Source organism: Chroicocephalus ridibundus, chromosome 2, assembly GCF_963924245.1.
Source record: "Chroicocephalus ridibundus chromosome 2, bChrRid1.1, whole genome shotgun sequence".
In the NCBI taxonomy this organism is placed as follows: Eukaryota; Metazoa; Chordata; class Aves; order Charadriiformes; family Laridae; genus Chroicocephalus; species Chroicocephalus ridibundus.
The window spans coordinates 2,099,531-2,118,294 of record NC_086285.1 but is presented as its reverse complement, the minus strand read 5'-3'; the positions used below and the strand labels follow the sequence as shown (position 1 = coordinate 2,118,294).

General features: G+C 43.0%; 1 protein-coding gene across 1 annotated transcript in view; it reads right to left on the bottom strand.

The window, feature by feature from the left end:
- Positions 1-18,256, bottom strand: part of MYL3 (myosin light chain 3) — a 37,320-nt gene extending 19,064 nt beyond the window's left edge. The window contains exon 1 of the mRNA XM_063324223.1: positions 18,027-18,256. Coding sequence (XP_063180293.1) covers positions 18,027-18,149 — 123 coding nt within the window. The 5' untranslated portion in view covers positions 18,150-18,256. The remainder of the gene's footprint in view (positions 1-18,026) is intronic.
- Positions 18,257-18,764: the final 508 nt, after the last annotated feature.

The window sequence follows — 18,764 nt, the reverse complement described above, 5'->3', positions numbered from 1 at the left end:
TGAAAAGAAGCAATATTCGTCTTGTTTCATAGTATTTTGAGGAATCTTAATACAAAGAGCAAGGTTTTCACTTAGCCATGGCAGGGCTAGTTTGGGAGAAAGAGAAGGGTGGGGTGGGTTTTTTATTGTGCTCTTGGGAGACCGATTTAGGAGGCAGAAATACAGCAGATGGAAAGAGGCCCAGAAGGCCATCAAGATCAGTATCATTGTGCTGAGGTTACATTTGTATTTCACAAGTATGTGGCTTTTTCCACTAAGACCTTTATAAACCTATTAATGCACATCGTCCCCACCATCCCCTCTCCCATCACTTTCTGCACAGAGCAATTACAATATGCATAAACACCTCCACTGCCCATGGGCAAACCTTGACACTTGGTCAAGTTTCATACAGCTTCTTCTTGTTGTTTGATAGTCACTCCTGATCTCTCATCTCCTCTGCCTTCTGAAACTCTTCTGGTACATCTACATTTAGCTCCCAGGGTTGCCATGAGGACTTTCCTCATTATTTCTACTCGGGCCATGGTCTAATGGGAGGGAAGGCATGGTATAGCATACAGATACTTGATTAATATAAGAACTGTGACACACAACAGCACATGATGTGCTCCCCTGGTCTTCATGGGGAAGAGCTAAAGCACAATGAACATTTTGCGGAATAAAAACCCAACCATAAAACTCTACTGATACTCCATGTTTTCACTTTTAAGTTTTGTTCCCCATGTTTTCAGAAAAAAAAAATAAATATATTTCTAGTTGGTCTGAAATGACAGGTCGTTTTAGGGTGGCAGAAAATATATTGTTTGGGAGTCAAATACAGAACTGAACTGTTGACCTTTTACAATACCTAATTATACTGATAATGAAAGTCAAGTGAAAATAGAAATCAACCATTATTTTCAGCCAAATTGGTGAAGCCTTTCATTAAAAAAAAGATGTATTTCAAGATCAGGAAAATGAGGCAAAGTCTTTGTCAAGGTCATAGAGAAGGTGCTGCTACATAAGGAAATACGCAAGCATTTTTTTTCTCCAGGCTGCACCCTTCTCCATCAGAAGATGGTCACCTTGAATCTTTGTTTTATTTGGGTTTCCTGAGAGTGTTTTTCCCAACTGTGCTTTTCCAACTCCGGCAGTAGCCTATAAACTGATAGCTCCCTTTCTCGGATGGGGAATGTGTTGCCACAACTTTCTGGAGTGCAAAGGGAAATTCCAGAGCCTCGACAGGAGAATGACACAGCCACTTTGGAGAACTGAGACAGCTGCTGGCAACAGCCAGCACCAGAAATATAAAACACTTTGTAGACTGACTGTTCTCCCTGTAGCAACATGGGTTTGGATTCTCCAACCATTTACTGACAGCTGGCTTTCCGCCTGGTCTGCAACTCCCCCCTCCACCAGCCTTACCAGCAGATGTTTGTTCAGATGTTTGCAACCATGGAAGAAATTATAAAACCTAATAAAATACCCTCTGTTAAGTTCTGGAGGGGAGCCTGGGGTGTAGGAGAGGTCGGATGTTGCTGGTGCTGTCTGCTTGAAGTATATACTAGCTTGTGGGTTGGGTTTCTGATGGAGAAGAACGCCAAGGATACAACTTGTGGACCACACTGCAACGCTTCCTGGGGGCTTCAGGCCCTCAAACCTCCTGGTAAGTAGGTGCTAAGAAGGAAAAAGGCCAGTCTCTCAACGCATATGCATGGGGACAGGTGGACTCCACCATTCCACACATAACTATGGAACAGCATTGCACTTGTGCCCCTTGCAATATCATCATTTTAAGATGGAAGGTCTCAAACAGGACAGGGAAAATTTGTCACCAGATAATACATTTGTTGGGCATGATATGTTAGAAAATACCCACAAAATCTGAAACACTTCTGTATTTAATTTGGTGAACGGCTTAAAGTAAAAAAAAAAAAATGAGGCATTATTATTACTGTTACACGTATTATTTTGACATAAAAGCCTTTCCTTTTGTCTTTCATTTCCAAAGTCAAATGTTTTGTCTTGTAAATAATGGCACCTTTTTCTTCTTTTTTTTTCTTAATTTCAAATTCAAATATTTTTATATTGAAATGGCGTATTTCATGTAAAATTTACTTAAAGAATCCAGCTCCCCCCACATTAGATCACTCCAAACCCTACCAAAACAATTCCTTTTGGGCTGAACAAATCCAGTTCGTGCTGCCAAAAAAGAATTTTTGTGGCTTTTTTGTGTGTTTCTGAAGCCTCCTCCTGAAAATTCAAGCTGGTTTCTTCTAATATTTTAATTCCCCCACCAAGCCTAAAAAACAACCACCCTTTGCTGAACTAATTTTGCTCTCAGATGAGAGAGTTGTGTAACTCCTTTAGGTTGCTGATAGACGTGCCAGTCGTGCTAATAGTGAATGAGACCCTATAAAGCATTTAGTTGGCCTAAGTGAAATGAGTTGGATGGGTCTCAGGCAAGACGTAGCAGAAAGGTGTCTGTAAGGCAAAAATCTCCTGGAAGCAAAGGAGTCAGTTTTGGATGTTGAAGCTGAAGCTCTTGCTTATACACAGCAATGTACCCCAAGATAAAAAATACCTTGGCAAAATACCTCCACCAGCAGCAGCAGCCACCACAACCATCTACCATGGTTTTCTTCCTCCAAGTCTAGTCTGAGCTTCAGTGTTCTGGGTAGAAAATATTAAGGTTTTTCCCAGAGATACGCTGACACAACTCCACACTGTGGAATGTGATGCAAACATCCCTCTCTCCCTACTCCGTGCCAAAGGTGGTGTTTCAATGCCATCATGGGCATTGCAGCCATCACCACCCCAAGCCCTCCCAGGGATGGGATGATGCCAACTGCCATCCCCCAACAAATCCAGTCCATCCTCATGCTCTTGCAGCTCCTGCAGAATCAAACAGTAGCTGGACCTCTTCAAAATGTCACTCCCCTTGCCCTGCAACTTTCTCGGAAAAAAAAAAGGATTAAGCTGCCAAAGAGTCACTACGATAACATGCTGGCAATGGGGAGAGCTCTGCTTTTGTTACACGGAGCTGGCAGGCATAGCGCACATGCCGCTCCCAAAATAATACCACTGTGACCCAGCCACAGTTTCAAATGGGCCAAAACTTTCCTGTAGCGAATCCACGAGCACAAACTAATATCTGCCATACTTCATACTCTGGGGGTTGGTTTTGGTTGTTTTGGGGTTTTTTTATAAATTATTTTCCGAAGCAGGACGTTATTCATTGTGAGCTGAAAAACAGTGTGCTCTGATCTTGCTGTGTAACCGCAGCCGTACTGGATGTTCCTGCCCATCCCCAGCATCACCAGGGAGCTCAAGTCCGAAAAGCTGAACCCCAGCTGGGAGCTTGCTCAAGAGGACAGAAATTTTAAATCCTGCCCTTTTATCAAAATTTCGAATTACGATAGAAAAAAGAAAGGAGAAACTCTTTCCCCCTCCCTACCACGACCAGGAGTTTTTCCTTTCAGTTCAGCCTGCTGGGGTTCTTTGCTTGATTTAGAGGTTTATTTATTTATGTAGAAAGAAGCCAAATCTGAAGTTTCCTACAACTGCAATTGGAGCTGACCTTTCAGAGTTTTGTTTTGGTTTTTTTCGGTCCACTTACAACAGTGTCAATGTCCAGAACTGGATCATATTAACAAGTGCTCTAACCCATGACGGTTTTCTCCAGGCTTTGCCGTGGAGCCTGCAAGGTGACACTGACAAACAAGTTTCTCCCGAGACCCACAAGGTTTGTGCATGTCCCACAGCCGCAGTCCCCAACGCCCTTTCGCACTCCTTACAACCAGCTCCTGCCATCATACACAAGGACGCTGGAGGCAGATTCAGTCACCGTGTTTATGAAGTGCTGTCACCAAGCAGTATGGCATTCGAAGACATCTCATTCCTAGACAGAGGGGGGTGCATTTTGGGGGTGGGTTTTTTTGCAACCACTAAATCAAAAAGAGAGAACATTTTTACGCCCTGCAAGGCTGTTACCTACACTAACCAAAAACACCGAAAAGTTTGAGCTATTTTCTTTACCAACATTTTATCTTTTGTTTTTCTTCTCTTTTTTCCTTCTTTTTTTTTATATTATTTTTCTTTCCCCCTCCCTCCCAAGCACTCAGCAGTTATTGTCAGTCTGCTCTTAACATTACCTGGGTTCTCAATAATGCCCTTTTTTATTTCCTTGCTCCCCATTTCTGTTTTTTTAAGTCTGGGTGGGTTATAAACTGGTTTGTTTTTCTAAGATCATTCACAGGAGCAGACTTCTCGCAGGAGATTTTTCAGCAGCGTCTGCCTGGTGGCTGTGATGTTCAGCTGCTTCCCAGAAAACACAATCGATGGATTGTCACTGTTTCTATTCTGGGCTCTGGATGCGTAAGTTTGCTGGAGCAGAGCAGTTTTTGCAGGCTGGAGACTGGGTTGGCTCCAGCTGGGTCGTGGGCTGAGTGCCACCTTCCTTCCCAGCATGATCCCAGTAGGATGGGCTGTGGGGTTGGGCTCTCTTGCACCTGTTGGAGGGCTGGGAGGGGGGCACTGGTCCCCGAGTTGGCCATCCAGGCACCTTGCATGGGTATGGTGTGTGCTTACACATGCGTTGGGCATTTGGATAAAGAAAAACTTCGTAGGGCTATCCATGGGTGTAAACGTTTGCTCATCTATTTATATATTTGCATCTATGTGAGTATTAATTCAAATGTACATATGACTATACATACATATGAATATCTGAATATATAAGCGCACAGTCAAATTTCTTTCCTAATACTTGTCTATGCACACATGCGCATGCTACATATTTTTTTATATATCTATGCTTACTACATATATATATCTCTTAGGATCATAGAATGGTTTGGATCAGAAGTTACCTTAAAGAATCATCCAGTTACAACCCCCTGTCATGGACAGGGACACGTCCCACTAGACCAGGTTTCTCAAAGCCTCGTCCAAACTGGTCTTGAACACCTGCAGGGGTGGGGCAGCCACAGCTTCTCTGGGCAACCTGGGCCAGGGGCTCACCACCCTCACAGTGAAAAATTTCTTCCTAATATATATTGTATGCACAACTCACACTGACAACAGTACACACACATTAACCCCCAAGCCATCCAGAGAAAACAGAAGTGAGAGATGATAGTTTATAAAGGATCACGATAAATCTGCAATGATGCTTTTAAATCTAGAGGATATGATCTTTTGGATCCAGAGCACAGATCTTTGGAAAAGTTTGATGCAGGTATTCAGCTGGGATAAATCCACATGGGTGCATGCGTGACTGGAGGGGGCTATGCTGATTAACCCCCTGTGGGGAATCAATCCGTGACATGGACAGCATTCATGAGCAAAAGCCACTAAAGGTCTCCTGATCCCTGTTATTAGTGGCAGCAACATACAGTTCCCTGGCTATGGCTATGGGATTCTGGGAAGCAGCTATCTCATCAAAGACAGCTGGGCCGCAAGCTAGCATACCCTGAGCATAGCACGATGATTTCAGTTTAAAGTTAGTTGAGTCCCTCTTCTCCCTGTCTGCTTTTTTTAGCATTCAGATTGCAGATAGGACAGGGGATTGAACAATGCTACATAAAATACATGCATATAATAAGATATGAATTTAAACTCAAGAAGGAAATTTTCTTAGGAAGAAAAAAAAAACCCCAACATTCTGGAGATTATATTGGCATTGCCCTTCTACTGTTATTACATCCATTTCCTTTCCCATATTTCTTTCCACTTCTTTATACTGGCTAGAATACAGTAATTTTATACATATATATATATGAAATATTTTTAGGAAATATACTTTGACATTGCTTTGTTGTTGCTGTTTTTAATAATACCTGGGCTTTAACTACTCCTTTTGCCACTTGGAGACCTTACAACAAAGTCTAAGTTACTCATCAGTCCTTCGGTTGATCAAGGAAAGGAGATGGAGGTGGACGAGCTCACTATTAGTCTAATGTCAGAAAGCCCCATAGTTTGAGACCATTCAGAGCTGCAACAGCTTTAGGAGGGGTTGGGATGCTTTGGCACCCAAAGTCCCAGAGCATGTGCAGTGAGATGGACAGGTCTCAGTAGCTTGAGCAACGTGCATGGAGAAGCAGCAAGAGCTCTTCCCATGCTCCTGGTCTTGGTGCAGAGCTAACTGGTTACCCCATTTTTGGCAGGTACCCACTGCATTTCTCTGCCTGAAAATCAGTGTAGATACACTCTGCCTTTCTCTGCTGCCAAGGGGGTCTGCTCCATAGTAGCTTTTAGGGATTTATATCAGTCTTACTCTTCTAACACATCAGAACCTTTCATGAAAGCCCATCTCAGAGCTATAATTATTGCTGTCCCCATTTTGCTGCTGGAGCATGTAAGTGCAAAGATAGGTCTTTACCCAAGGTGACTGCTCCCAAAGTTACCATTGGGGGTGGCACAGCAAAGCTGAAGGGCTCTTTCACTTATGAACACTTGACATATGGAAATGTATTGCCCTGGGCCAGCATAGCAAGGATTTGGTGATCCTAGCTCTGGAGCCCCAAACATAAGAAGGACATGGACCTGTTGGAGCATGTCTAGAGGAGGCCATGAAGATGATCAGAGTGCTGGACCCCCTCTGCTGTGAGTACAGGCTGAGAGAGTTGGGGGTGTTCAGTCTGGAGAAGAGAAGGCTCCAGGGAGACTTTATAGCAGCTTTCCAGTGTCTGAAGGGCACCTATAAGAAAGCTGAAGAGGAACTTTTTACAAAGGCATGTAGCGATAGGATGAGGGGCAATGGCTTCAAACTGGAAGAGGGAAGATTTAGGTGAGATATAAGAAAAAAATTTTCACTCTGAGGGTGGTGAGGCACTGGAACAAGTTGCGCAGAGAAGTTGTAGCTGTCATATCCCTGGAGGTGTTCAAGACCAGGCTGGATGGGGCTTTGAGCAGCCTGGTCTAGTGGGAGGTGTCCCTGCTCATGGCACAGGGGTTGGAACTAGGTCATCTTTAAGGTCCCTTCCAACCCAAACCATTCTGGGATTCTATGTTTTGTAAACAGCCTGCCCCTGGGAAGGGATGGGGTGCAGGACCAGGGGGGAAGGCAGAACGTATGTGGCTTTGCTTCACCCAGGGAACACCCACTAACGTCTTTTTCCATCCGGTCAGCACAGACACCGGGGAAAAGTGAACCCAGGCACCTCTGTCTAAACATTAACGTCTTTGCAAAAGTTAGGGGAAACCCAAAGTTTCTGCTTCTATGAAGAGACACTTTTCCTCCCCGCCCCCTTCCCTCCTATAGCTACTCTCAACATTTTTTCCCCTTCTCCAAGTTAAGATTTAACTGGTTTATGAGAAAAATAAATGATCTGTCTCTACAGTCCGGCTTTCCAGCAACTTGGGAAAAGTTAGCACTTTGGCCAGGGCCTTCTGCATGCTGTGAGCTGTGCATTTAATTTAAATTTAATAGTTATTGCACGTTACACAAATGGCGATTAAAACCATATTGATTGAGGTTTAGCAGCTATGTGAGAAATGCAGATCTTATTACAGAGCTGCTCCGTATCCAGCGTGTGCTTTTAATAACTCCCTGCTCATCAAGGGGCAGATTGGAGAGAGGAAAAGGAAAAGGCAAGGCTGGGAGGCACCAGCTGGAGGGATGACGGTAAGGCTGAGGGTCGGGCAGCTCTCACTCGCTTCCCACCTCGGGCACACACGCTCATAAGCATGAGATCTCCACACCGATATTTTGCTTATTTCCCATCTATAAATCAAAGAAAATCTACCTTATACACAACTACAGACATGCAGACAAGCCTACAGAGGCCACATCCACACCACGTGCTGGAGAAGGAGACAAACATGTTGGCTGAGATCTCAGAAGATAAAATTCCATGGCAGGATGCATTGCCGTAAGGGTTTTCTAGGTCAGGACCTGCTGTATCCTAGTTTGTCTGAGATAACGACTGAAAAGGGAAAATGAACCAGGAAAATAATAACTGCATTTAAATCACCCTGCTGAGAGCAATGCAAACCCTTTCGAACCAACTCTTCACTTTTGCACAATTCTTTGCTTTTCACAATTTGCACAATTTCTGTGCTTCACGTGGAAGGGAAAAGCAGGCTGGGAAATACTGCAGAGACAAGGGGTGTATAAATATCAAGGGAGACAGATGAAAATGTGAAAGGGGTATGAGGGGAAATGTAGAAAGAAATTAAAAAAAAACAGACACATTTGCAGAAAATCTTACTTTTGATGATTTCAAATAACTCAGTAAATCTGGGCTACCCTTGGGCAGGGTTTACCCAATGCCACAGCCTTTTCTTCTGCATTAGGGAAATAAAGTTAATAGCATTTAAGACCCTCTACAGAAATCACCTCTTTTCTATGAGACACTAAAGAAAGTCACGTTCAGAAAATCACACTGTGCTCCTGGCTCTTTGAAATCCAGATACAGACTCAGAACTCTGCACATTTTGCTTCAAATGCTCCAAGGCCTGAGGATTCAGTAATGTCACAACTCTGAGTTATTTCAAATAAAAAAAAACACATGAATCTTGACAAGTTTTCATCTCTACATCCCTCAGACCAAGCTGAGCTGTTCATAGGTTTTGTTTTGTACGTCCCAGTGCCACGGACATCAGACATTGCAGAAAAGCTATTTTTTGGCAGCTGCATAACAAATACTTGGAAGAGGAAACTGCCCAGAAAAAAAAGAATTAAAAAAAAAATAAATCATACTACTACATATTTTAGGGTGCCACTGAACAATTTCCAAATTTTCTGAGAAAAAGTCATTCGATTAAGAATGAAAACAGATTTGGGGTTTGTGTTCTACTTGATGACAGTTTTAGTTGGAAATGAGGGAGAAAAATTCTTCCAGATCAATCAAAATGTTCTCTTTTGCCCAAATTGAAGTAATTTCAGCCATTAAAAATTTCTGGGTATTTTGTTTTATATAAGAAGAAAATTAATAGCTGCTTCAGATTAAAAAAAAAAAATCTAAACAGGGAATTAACTAAGAAAAGCTGAAACTTGTAATTTTCTTTATCCTTTTCAGATTTTTTTGAAAAGTCTTTGCAAAATCTGTCTAGATTTGCAAAACATTCTGGTACTACCAAACTGCACTTTTCAAGTCTCCCCAGAAAAACAGTTTTATGAGAAACGTCACACAGCTCAGCGAACAAGAGAGATATACAAAGATAGCCAGACTTTTATTGGCCAAGAAAATTCATCTGGAAAGCTCCTTCGATTTCCAGTGCTATTCGGTTTTGGCCCTAAGCATGAGTGGAATATACCACAAAGAAACCCTTTTACTGTGTTTTAATGCATGTTTGTTCAATATCTTACTATTTCTTCACCGTTCTGCATCCTGACCTGAATCTCTTGGGCATCCTTTCTTTGGGGATACCTCCAGCCCCCAGGACTCGAGTCATCCCACATCCCCTCTTCTGATGATACATTTCACTGGGTCAAGGACAGAGGTTGTTTTCTATTGTTGAAATTCCCTTTACTCTTTCAGGCACTGATTCATTTCTGTCAAGCAAGCTGCCAAATTCAAGTCAACCTGGGGCCATCTCTTCCGAAGGGAGGGACAGGAGGGAGGAGGGACAAAGATGCTCTCTCTGCTATTAAAATCTGCTCCACAATGGCCAGCCTGGCTGGGAACATCCTGTGCTTCCAGAGTGACTGGACTGTGATAAATAAAGGAGAGAAAAAAAGAGCAGAGCTGCCTTTAGAAATTTGCTACGGCAGCACGGCATTTTAATTATGCTTATCTCTGGGGTCCATCCAGAAGTACTGAAGCAAATTGCTAATCGGGCATTATAAGCATGACCATCACTTGATTTTAATGGGCAAGGCAGCATGTCTCAGCCACCGAGACACGAGAAATACCTGTGGTGGTTGCATACAACAGCCTCTCATAGGTGGGGAGGCTTTGGAGAGGGAACAGAGATTATGTTGACAGCCCTGACAGCATCCTCTAGGTGAGTTTCCCCTCCCCGTGCACATTCATGTGTGCGCAATGTGTAACATCAGACCTCTGCACCTCTTGCTGCTCAGAGAGCGTAAGGCAGGGTAGGAGAAAGCACCATTTATGGAGGAAAAGTTCTATGCCTCAGACTTTTTCTGTCTTGAATTTGGAGGGGGATCCCTCCAGAAGGATGATCCTCTTCTAGATTCCACCCAAAGCAACTACTTCCCACTATGACCTCAGTTTTTTTCCTAGGAAGGACCGGTGGCTACTGAGGTTGGATTCCCCCCAGCTTTGAGGGGATGACGGATCGGGAGGATGGGAGATTTTCTTTCAGACATGGTAGAGATTGCTCAGGTTCAGGATCCTGCAGATCTATTTTCCATGGTCAGTCCAGAGCCAGGATTTTGGAGTAGGTCCATAACTTCTTTTACAGCAGGGCCTTGGGCAGAACTGCTAAAACTCATCAGCCAATGTCTGTGCTGTGGAAAAGTCCCCAAACTGTTAGAAATCCAAACCAGTGGAGCTGTACAGCACCATACAAACCAGTTAATTTTACTGGCTTGCATCCAGGCACAGTCCAGCTCTGTCAGTGCTCTACTGGTGAGCTCCAAGTTTTTGCAGTTCTTGTTAGCTAGGGCACAAAAGTGAGCTGCCAGGGCTCTTCACTGCATCCAGGTCATGGCTTGAGTGTCCCTGCTCTTCAGTGGACCCTTTTCTCTTCCACTGCTTTATTTGATCTATCTTAGAGGCTCATCTTCACGTGAAATAAATGCACTTCTGAAAGTACCTGTTTCTCTTTAGCAACTGTATCGGGAGCCTGAAGAGACTAGCTCAGCCCTGAATATCTAACTTGGAGATCCCTGAAATAAAGCAGGTGGATCCCACTTTTTTTCTTCATTTTTTTCTCTCTCATTGGGCCCAAAATGCTTTTCCCTAACCAAAATCTTTGGCCTCACTAGAGCTCATCTGAGTCAAAATCTATGTATAGGATGTCAGAGGAGATGATTAAACAGCCTTAAGCTCTATAAAAGAAGTACTTGCCACACTCGGTGTCACGAAATGTTAATGGATCATGAAGGAGCCTTTGGCCTTCTTCACTCATCCTCATGTTTTCAAGTTGGTGTAGGCTGAGCAGGGCAGAGGACCCTGGTTATCCTGGTTATTCCAATTGAATAGATTTTTTCCTATTTTATTCTTTTCTGGTTCTTCTCCTGTGCCCAGGCCTAGGCTATCAGGGCACTTTGGTTCATTAGCTTTCTAGAGCAAGGGGGCAGTGGGTCAGGTGGTAATCAAGTTGTGGAAACTCTTTAATAATGCAATCCAAATCTCCAGTGGCTTTCTGCATTTACCTAGATAGTCCACTAAGACCTGTGCTTGAAATAGCAACTCAAACTTGTGCAGCCATAGGTTTCAGGATGGAGCTCCTTTTTCTTCACTATAACCTGCTGAGATAGACATCTCATGTAAGCTAAATGTCTATGTTCCCTCCTAGAAGCCAGGCTGGGCTTTTTCCACTCTCAAATAAAGATTCATTCCATCTTAAGAAAGATATCTGGTATTTAAAATAGATGGCATCTGAAATCTTCCTCTGGAGTTACAGGAGTTTGAACCATTATTATGCTGAAAAGGGAGTTGTCTCTGTGCATCTGAAGATATTTTGCCAGATCAATGCAATTTTTGAGCCCATACCTAAGAGGCATTTGTCACTTGCTAAACTAAAAATAAATCACAGTAAGTTCACAAAAGTTCTCACACCTTGCCAGAGAACTGGTCCATAGCAAGAATGGTGAGTCAGAGGCAAATCCCATAAAATGCAAGAGGAAAAATTTCCTACTGACTCCAACGAGCTTGCAATGGGGTCTCTTGTCTTTGCTAAACTTTCAGTCATTTTTTGCCTGGGGCCTCCTCACTACTCAAATTTCTCTGTGCTTGAAAGGCTCAGGAAGAAACGATGGAGAGAAAGAGGCCCAGCATGGGCTTGGTTTAGCCTGGCAGGTGTCTGCCCACTTCAGAAACCTTCAAATATGTGAGCACAGGAGGGAAATTGCTCTCTAAAAGTATTTCTGCTGAGATGCACTGTAGGCCAATAATAATAACGGTGATAACAATGGGAATATGTAGCACCTGGAAGGAATGAAATCAAGGGAAAAAATAGATTGGAGAGAGAAAAATGAGAGGGTGTTGGGAGACTGAACACATATGGTGGCCACCTTCAGCTGTCTTGGTGCCTGATCTTGGAGGCTCAGGTATAGATGTGTAAAGAGTTCCCATGTCATCCTCAAGGAAGACTTGGCCAAACTCTCAACAAGATCTAACATCCTGACAGGTTTTAATGTGGGCAAAGACCCGCACTGCCCCCACATCTTACTAAAACATACCATGATTTGTTCTTCCAAGATGAATATATGTGTACACTGCATGGGATATACAGACAGGCTTTCTTCTGAATCAGAAAAGCCCATACTACTTCGGATGCACTTAGTATGTCCTGGGTCATCATCTACTCAAAGAAATGGTCTCCACACTGAATACTGGGATGCCTTGCATGGGTGGCTCAGGGATAGCTCTGTACCATCTTCTACCTGATGAACTGTTGAAATAGCTGTGCCTTTCTGGTGTAAAGCAGGGATGAAACAGGTTGGTGAACAGCTTTGGAAACACCTGCACCAGAGGGAAGGGGTTCTTCAATATGCTGAGATTCAAATCACAGCCACACTGGGATGTCCTAACCTTGGCCTGGCAAATGGCTTTTTCTGGCAAGAAAAGCCCCCCTCTTTCCTAAGCAACCCCTGTTGTAACATGATTTCCATCGGGCTATGTCATAAAGGACCTTACACTCCTGCCAACCAAGGTTACCTGCTGCTGAGCCTCACACGCCAGAAGAGATGTGCTCCCATGAGCTCATCCCCTGTTTCCCTCACACATCTAGATAAAACACTTCTTTTGCGCGCTCAAAATCTCTCTCAAGTGGGCTGACACCTCAGCTTTTTAATCACAAAGAAGCCTTTTTGCCTGCAAAACCATTCACCCCTGTACTACCCCCCACACACCCCGCCCCTTCTTACAGAATTCAGGGATGTAGCTGAATTCTTCTCTCTGAATAAGAGGTACATTCAAAACCTCTCACGCAACTACAAAAATTCAAGAAATCAGGGCACACACCCCATGGCTACTGATTGCACACACAAACACCACAAAAACATGACTACAAAACCTCTGTCTCACACACGTAGGCACAAAGGTGTCATATACTGCTTCACCCTCTCTTGCACACACATTCATTACTCCCATAAACCGAATTTAATACATCCACAAGTTTAATAGAGCATTTTTTTCTCTCATGCACACTAATGCAACACCTTTACCCGACAAGCAAAAATCCTTTTTATCCACAAAGTAACTCCTACTTTTTCCTTCCCCCATCTAAGCCCTTCTCGCAGGTAAGTCCACTATTAACCCATATACATTTCTCCCACATTCAAGCTCACTCTGAAATAATCATTTCGGTCCCTTCAGCCCAGAACAAATTATTGAAATGGGATTTTCCCCCATGAAAATCAATTTATCTCCCCCCAGCTGCCTGCCTGTCGCTCTGCCATTTCACTGACACACGCTCGCTGTTTCGAAGATGACCAGACAAGTCCAGCAGGATCTCATCCTTCCTGGTGGTGCAGGATGCCTGCGTATTTCCCTCGTGGCCGCTCCCATCCCAGATGCTCTTACAGTTTTTCTGGCAGAAAAAAGGGAAGGAACTTTTCTTTTTTAGCATCCCTGCACATGTTCGGAAGCCTGCAGGGCTTTTCAGGGAGAACAGGTTTCACATGGCTTCAAGATCACAGTACTCCACAGAAATAAACGCTGACTGTTTTTTCCCCAGGCACCTATATTACTGCATGCTGCTACAATAAGCATATCAAGTGATGACAAGGGAAAATGTGGCTATTAAGGATAACTCTATATGGTAAGCCATGTCCATTCCAGGTCCTCACATACACCAGCTGTCTCTGCATGGCCTTTTTGTGACCAAGACTCTCTGGACTTTGAGCATACGTCATCCCAGCTAACTTTAGCTGCTGAAATGTCGGCACCCAAATATCTGTCTCATCTCCCCCTATCAACAGCATCTCCCAAGGGTGATTCAGTCCGTCCCAATATAGGTGTTTAGCCCTACTGCAAGGGACAAACCCCTAGAGAGTTTCTCCAGGTGATCTGTTTAAGATCAATGATCAACTTTCAACTTAAAGCTAGATGAGTCAGTCCCATTTTCTGTGTTCATAACAATAAAAGATGAATCTTGTTTGCATCAACCTTAATCTTTCTCAGGAGAGTAGCATATATTTCATGTCAAAATGGGTGTGTCCCCCCCGGCTAAAAGAGAGCATTCAGGTGGAAATGAATTAGATATATGGAAAAGACAGTCTTCTTGCTACAAAATCTCTCCAGGACAATCTGGTCCCCAAAGTAAAGGGGTTCAGGAGCCATTCTAGAGAAACACTTTCCTAAAAAAAGACTTCCTCATGGACTCAGCCAAACTCTTACAGAAAATAAAGACAAAATAAAAACCCATAAAACTTTTTTCTCTGAGTTGCAAACAACATTAAATCGCACCACATCTACTTTGAAAATTTCTAAACATAGGATCAAATCCTATGGGAATGTATATGTGAATAACATCAAAACTTTAGAATAACTGCATTTACTTAAGGAGACGTAGCTCACATTTAGGTTGCTGTAACTGACATCCCAATATAAACCCAGTACAGATTGAGACCATGAAACAGCAAAAGAAAGACAATGGGAAAATTTAACATGATGCTGGAGTGCAAAATAAGGCTGTTAGACCATTATCATGACAATAGACTATAACAGTAAATAAAAATGAAACAAGAAATACTTTTCCTTTCCACGGAAATATTTTAGCTTTGAGACTTTTGAGTGTCTAAAAAAAAAATAAATGAATAAATTCCAAATACAAAATTGTGCAATGAGGTCTGAGAATAAATATTGATAATTTGAGACATCTCCATCAGGAGATGCATTTTAATCATTTTTAACATTTTGTTTTGACACAAGTTTGTTTTCCTCACCTTTTTTCAACTATAGATTATCTTCCACATGAAAACAAGAACAAGTTTCACCCTGGAATGCAGAAATGGGATGTTTGGAGAATTTCAAAACTCATTAAAGCATTTTTTTTCAAATGTTGTACAATGATCTAGGGAGGTATTCTGATCTACACCAGATGGCCTGAACTCCACCAGAGCTAGGTTTATGAAACAGGAAGCAGTATATTTGCCAGACCAAGCCCTTGTGCACAAATAGCTTCAATTTTGACAAAAGCATTTTTTGATGAAAAACATTTAATTGAAAAATTCCCAGGAAAACTTCTCCAGACAATATCATCTCCCCTTGCTAAAAGTTTTGGGGGAAAAAATACCCCAGACACAAACCATGCATCTACCATTGCTTTCCCTAGTCCAGATTGTTATATAGCAAATAGTGGAATATTCTCTGCAAAGATGAAGAGATATTATGACAGGAGTACTGGATTTACTTATTTTTTAGGTACTCAATACATATTTTTTAACACTTTAAAAACCATAAGATTCCATAATTGCAAATTGTGCCGGAGGGAAAAATAAGAATTTGCATGAATAAGTGTGCAGAGTGAGTAAGTTTTTAAAAAAATAAAAATGCAGAAGTTAATTGGTTTCAAATCCTATATATTTGGTAATTTTGAGACTGTGGTGACCGCAAAGATGAATCACTGTTTTTTGAGTGGCACCAGTTTGTGGTTTGTCTTTTTTTTTTTTTTTTTTAAATTACAACTCATCTCTTTACTGGACTTAGCTGCCCTTCATACCACAATGTCAGAGTAGCCCGGCTGGATATTACCACAATGTCATGGCATCCCATCTGAAGGTATCTGTGCCCTCAAAAAGACTTTATTGCAAATGCCCCCTCCTCCTTTTACAGTGCAGGAATGTTAAGTACAGAGCTGTTAGCAGAGAGCTGCATCCCACCACGTACCACTTGCCCAAGGTCATAGTGAAAGTCCTCTCAGAGCGCCACACTAACTCTGGTGTCATTACTTTAAAAACTAGCCCCAAACCAAATTCCTTTAATCCAAAACCTAGCCCCAAAAGCTTTTTCTTGATATAGTTACAAATGATTGCTTTTATATTCACGAGTATTTAAACTGAAAGATTCACAAGGTCTTTGTGATTCAAGGCGGGACAGAGCCATTTCAGTGACTCCTTTGTTAGAAATCCCCAGCTGCGGGTCAGTCCCACGCGGGAGAAGAAAATGATTTCAGCAGCCCGGGATTTATGAGCCACCCCTGAGACCCGCTGCAGTGTGCTCAGGACACATGCTGAGGAGTAACATATTCCCTTTTTCACATAGTTTATGAGAAGGAAATTTTACTTTTTTTAGCTAACAAGAGAGGGTTCCAGAGACTTTCATCCCTTGCCTCAGCTCCAAGGAGCTGGTCCCATGGATGGCTATGGAGATCTCTTTGTTTTCCTCTTTGGCATTATCTAGTCTTGTCTCATGTCCTCTGGGCTCACCAGAAACACAGGAGATCACCAGGACTTCCCTGTTGCTTGCCCAGTTTCTTGTGAAAAACACGAAAGAATCTGGCTGCTTTAAACCAATCAACAGAATAATGCTGATTTACACCCAGCCATTGCCTGGCCCAAAGTCCCATGAGAAAGAAACCTGTGAGATGCGGCAAAGCTCCTCTGCTTTTCCGCAAGAGCAATGCCTTTTCTCAAAGGACAGTTCCCAAAGGACAATGCCTTGCAAACAAATCCTGCTATCTCTTGCAAGTTCTCTCTCTCATGTGGTATTTACTGTGCAAACAATACGGGAAAGCTGTTCCTAGAGATGAGTGCAGGGGTCTCTGACATTGCCTGCGAATATGTGTGGAGCAGAAGGAGCAAAGGGGAACTAGTCATTTTTAGATCTTTATTTGTTTATTGCATTTTTGTAAGTCAAGAGGTCACCTTTCGATAGTCCATTTCATGGTCATTTCCATAGGAATATACTACTTCTTTCTCCTCATCGTTCTCTGTGAGAAATTTCTTTTGAAATAAGAGTCACTCTCAGATATCATCTGAAGGGTAAATTCCCACGGAAAAAAAGTGTTTGAAATGGAAACAGATCTCAAGCATCATTTCACTGGAATCACCTACTTCACAGCTTTAAAACCTCAGTGTTTCCTAAACTTTGGCAGTTCCCTGTCAATGGGGTAGTTCACTGAAATGGCAACAAGATGCCAGTTAGGCAGCTCAGGATTAGAGTAGTGACCCCAAATTTTCCTAAAACCTATTTCTGAAATGGCCTCGGAAACCTAATCTTGTTCTTACACATTTGAGCAAGATTTCAGCAACACCTGCTGAAAACAGCAGTGTTTCTTTCCAGCAGAGACTTATTTAAAGGAGGAGTAGGAGAAGGCTCATGCCCTTTGGAGGAATTCTTGGGGCAGAACCTGAATAGCAAGTAATTCAGGAAACCTGGGTTTTTGCCCAAGCTTCTCTCTGCCTTCCAAAACACAAACATAAGCAGGCAGTTGCTTTGCCATTCAGTTGGGCTTTTCTAGAGGTGTCACTGGCTCACTTTAAGGAAGGCCCACGCTGGTGGTGTCTACCAAAGTGATGCATTACAGGCAGAGAGAAATTAATCCAACCCATGCTCCAAGCCTGCCATGAGGCCTTGACCGTTGTTTAGTTAGTGGTCAGCCCTGAGTACAGTCAAGCCTTCCTGGCATCTACCTGCAGTATTGCCTGAAGAGAAGCAGTAAGTTTCCCACCAAGGTCAGTGAAGTTTGCACACAATGAAATTTGCTGCTTTGGGGCTAAGACAAACAGGTCTGAACATCCTCAGATAAAACAAGATTCAGCTTTTAGCTTCTCTGTTCAGCAGAGCTCTCCGTGACTTTGCTCCCACTCTTACTCTACCTGTGGCAATTGTCTTTGCTACTCACTTTCTGCTCAAAACCAAGAGCTACTATTTGAGAACTTCATCTCCCAGCATTGAACACATCACCACCAGAACCACCACCAACCCAAGCCCCACCAACCTGCCAGGTCAAAAGATACATACTTTGATAGAAGCTGGGTTAAATTCTACTTCTTTTTTGGGTTCTGGTTCTGCTGGTTTAGGTGCTGGTTTGGGTTCTTCCTTCTTTGGTTCAGCCTTCTTAGGTTCAGGCTTCTTTGGAGCCATGTTGGTTTGTTGATGGGCTGCTTTAGAGAGGGAGAGAAGGAGACAGAGAGACAGACAGGAAAGAGGTGGCTGCTGCAGGATAAATCACCAGTGCCCACAGGTCTTTATCTCTGTCCAGTCTCTTGAAGTCACACATTGTGTCACTCTGAGACCTGTCACATGCCAGAGCTTACAATAGGGCCACTGCTATAAAAGGACAAGACATTTACCCGGCTATTTTAGAGCCATCGGATACGGCATTGTTATGAATTAGCACTTAAATGGAAAGAGAGTTTGAGGATTTTAGGGCTGAGGCTGGCGCTGGGTCAGACATTTTTAGTGTTGGTGTGCATGGTGTACGTGTACAAGGGGGAGGTTGGGTTACAACTCAGGTCCCATGGATGGGTTTTATCCTCCCCATGCTGACACGTTCCCAGCTCACTTGCTGCAGAGCTTCTCTCTTCCAGGCTGGATGGCACCCCTGGCCTTTGTTATGCCTCGGTTCATTAAAAGACAAGCAGAGGTTTATATATAGACATGAAGATGAGGTTATATGGGAGGCTGACCATCAACATGTCAGCTGGTGCAGGGGAAAATCCATGCCCCAGACCACACACTGATCTTCTCCCGGGATGG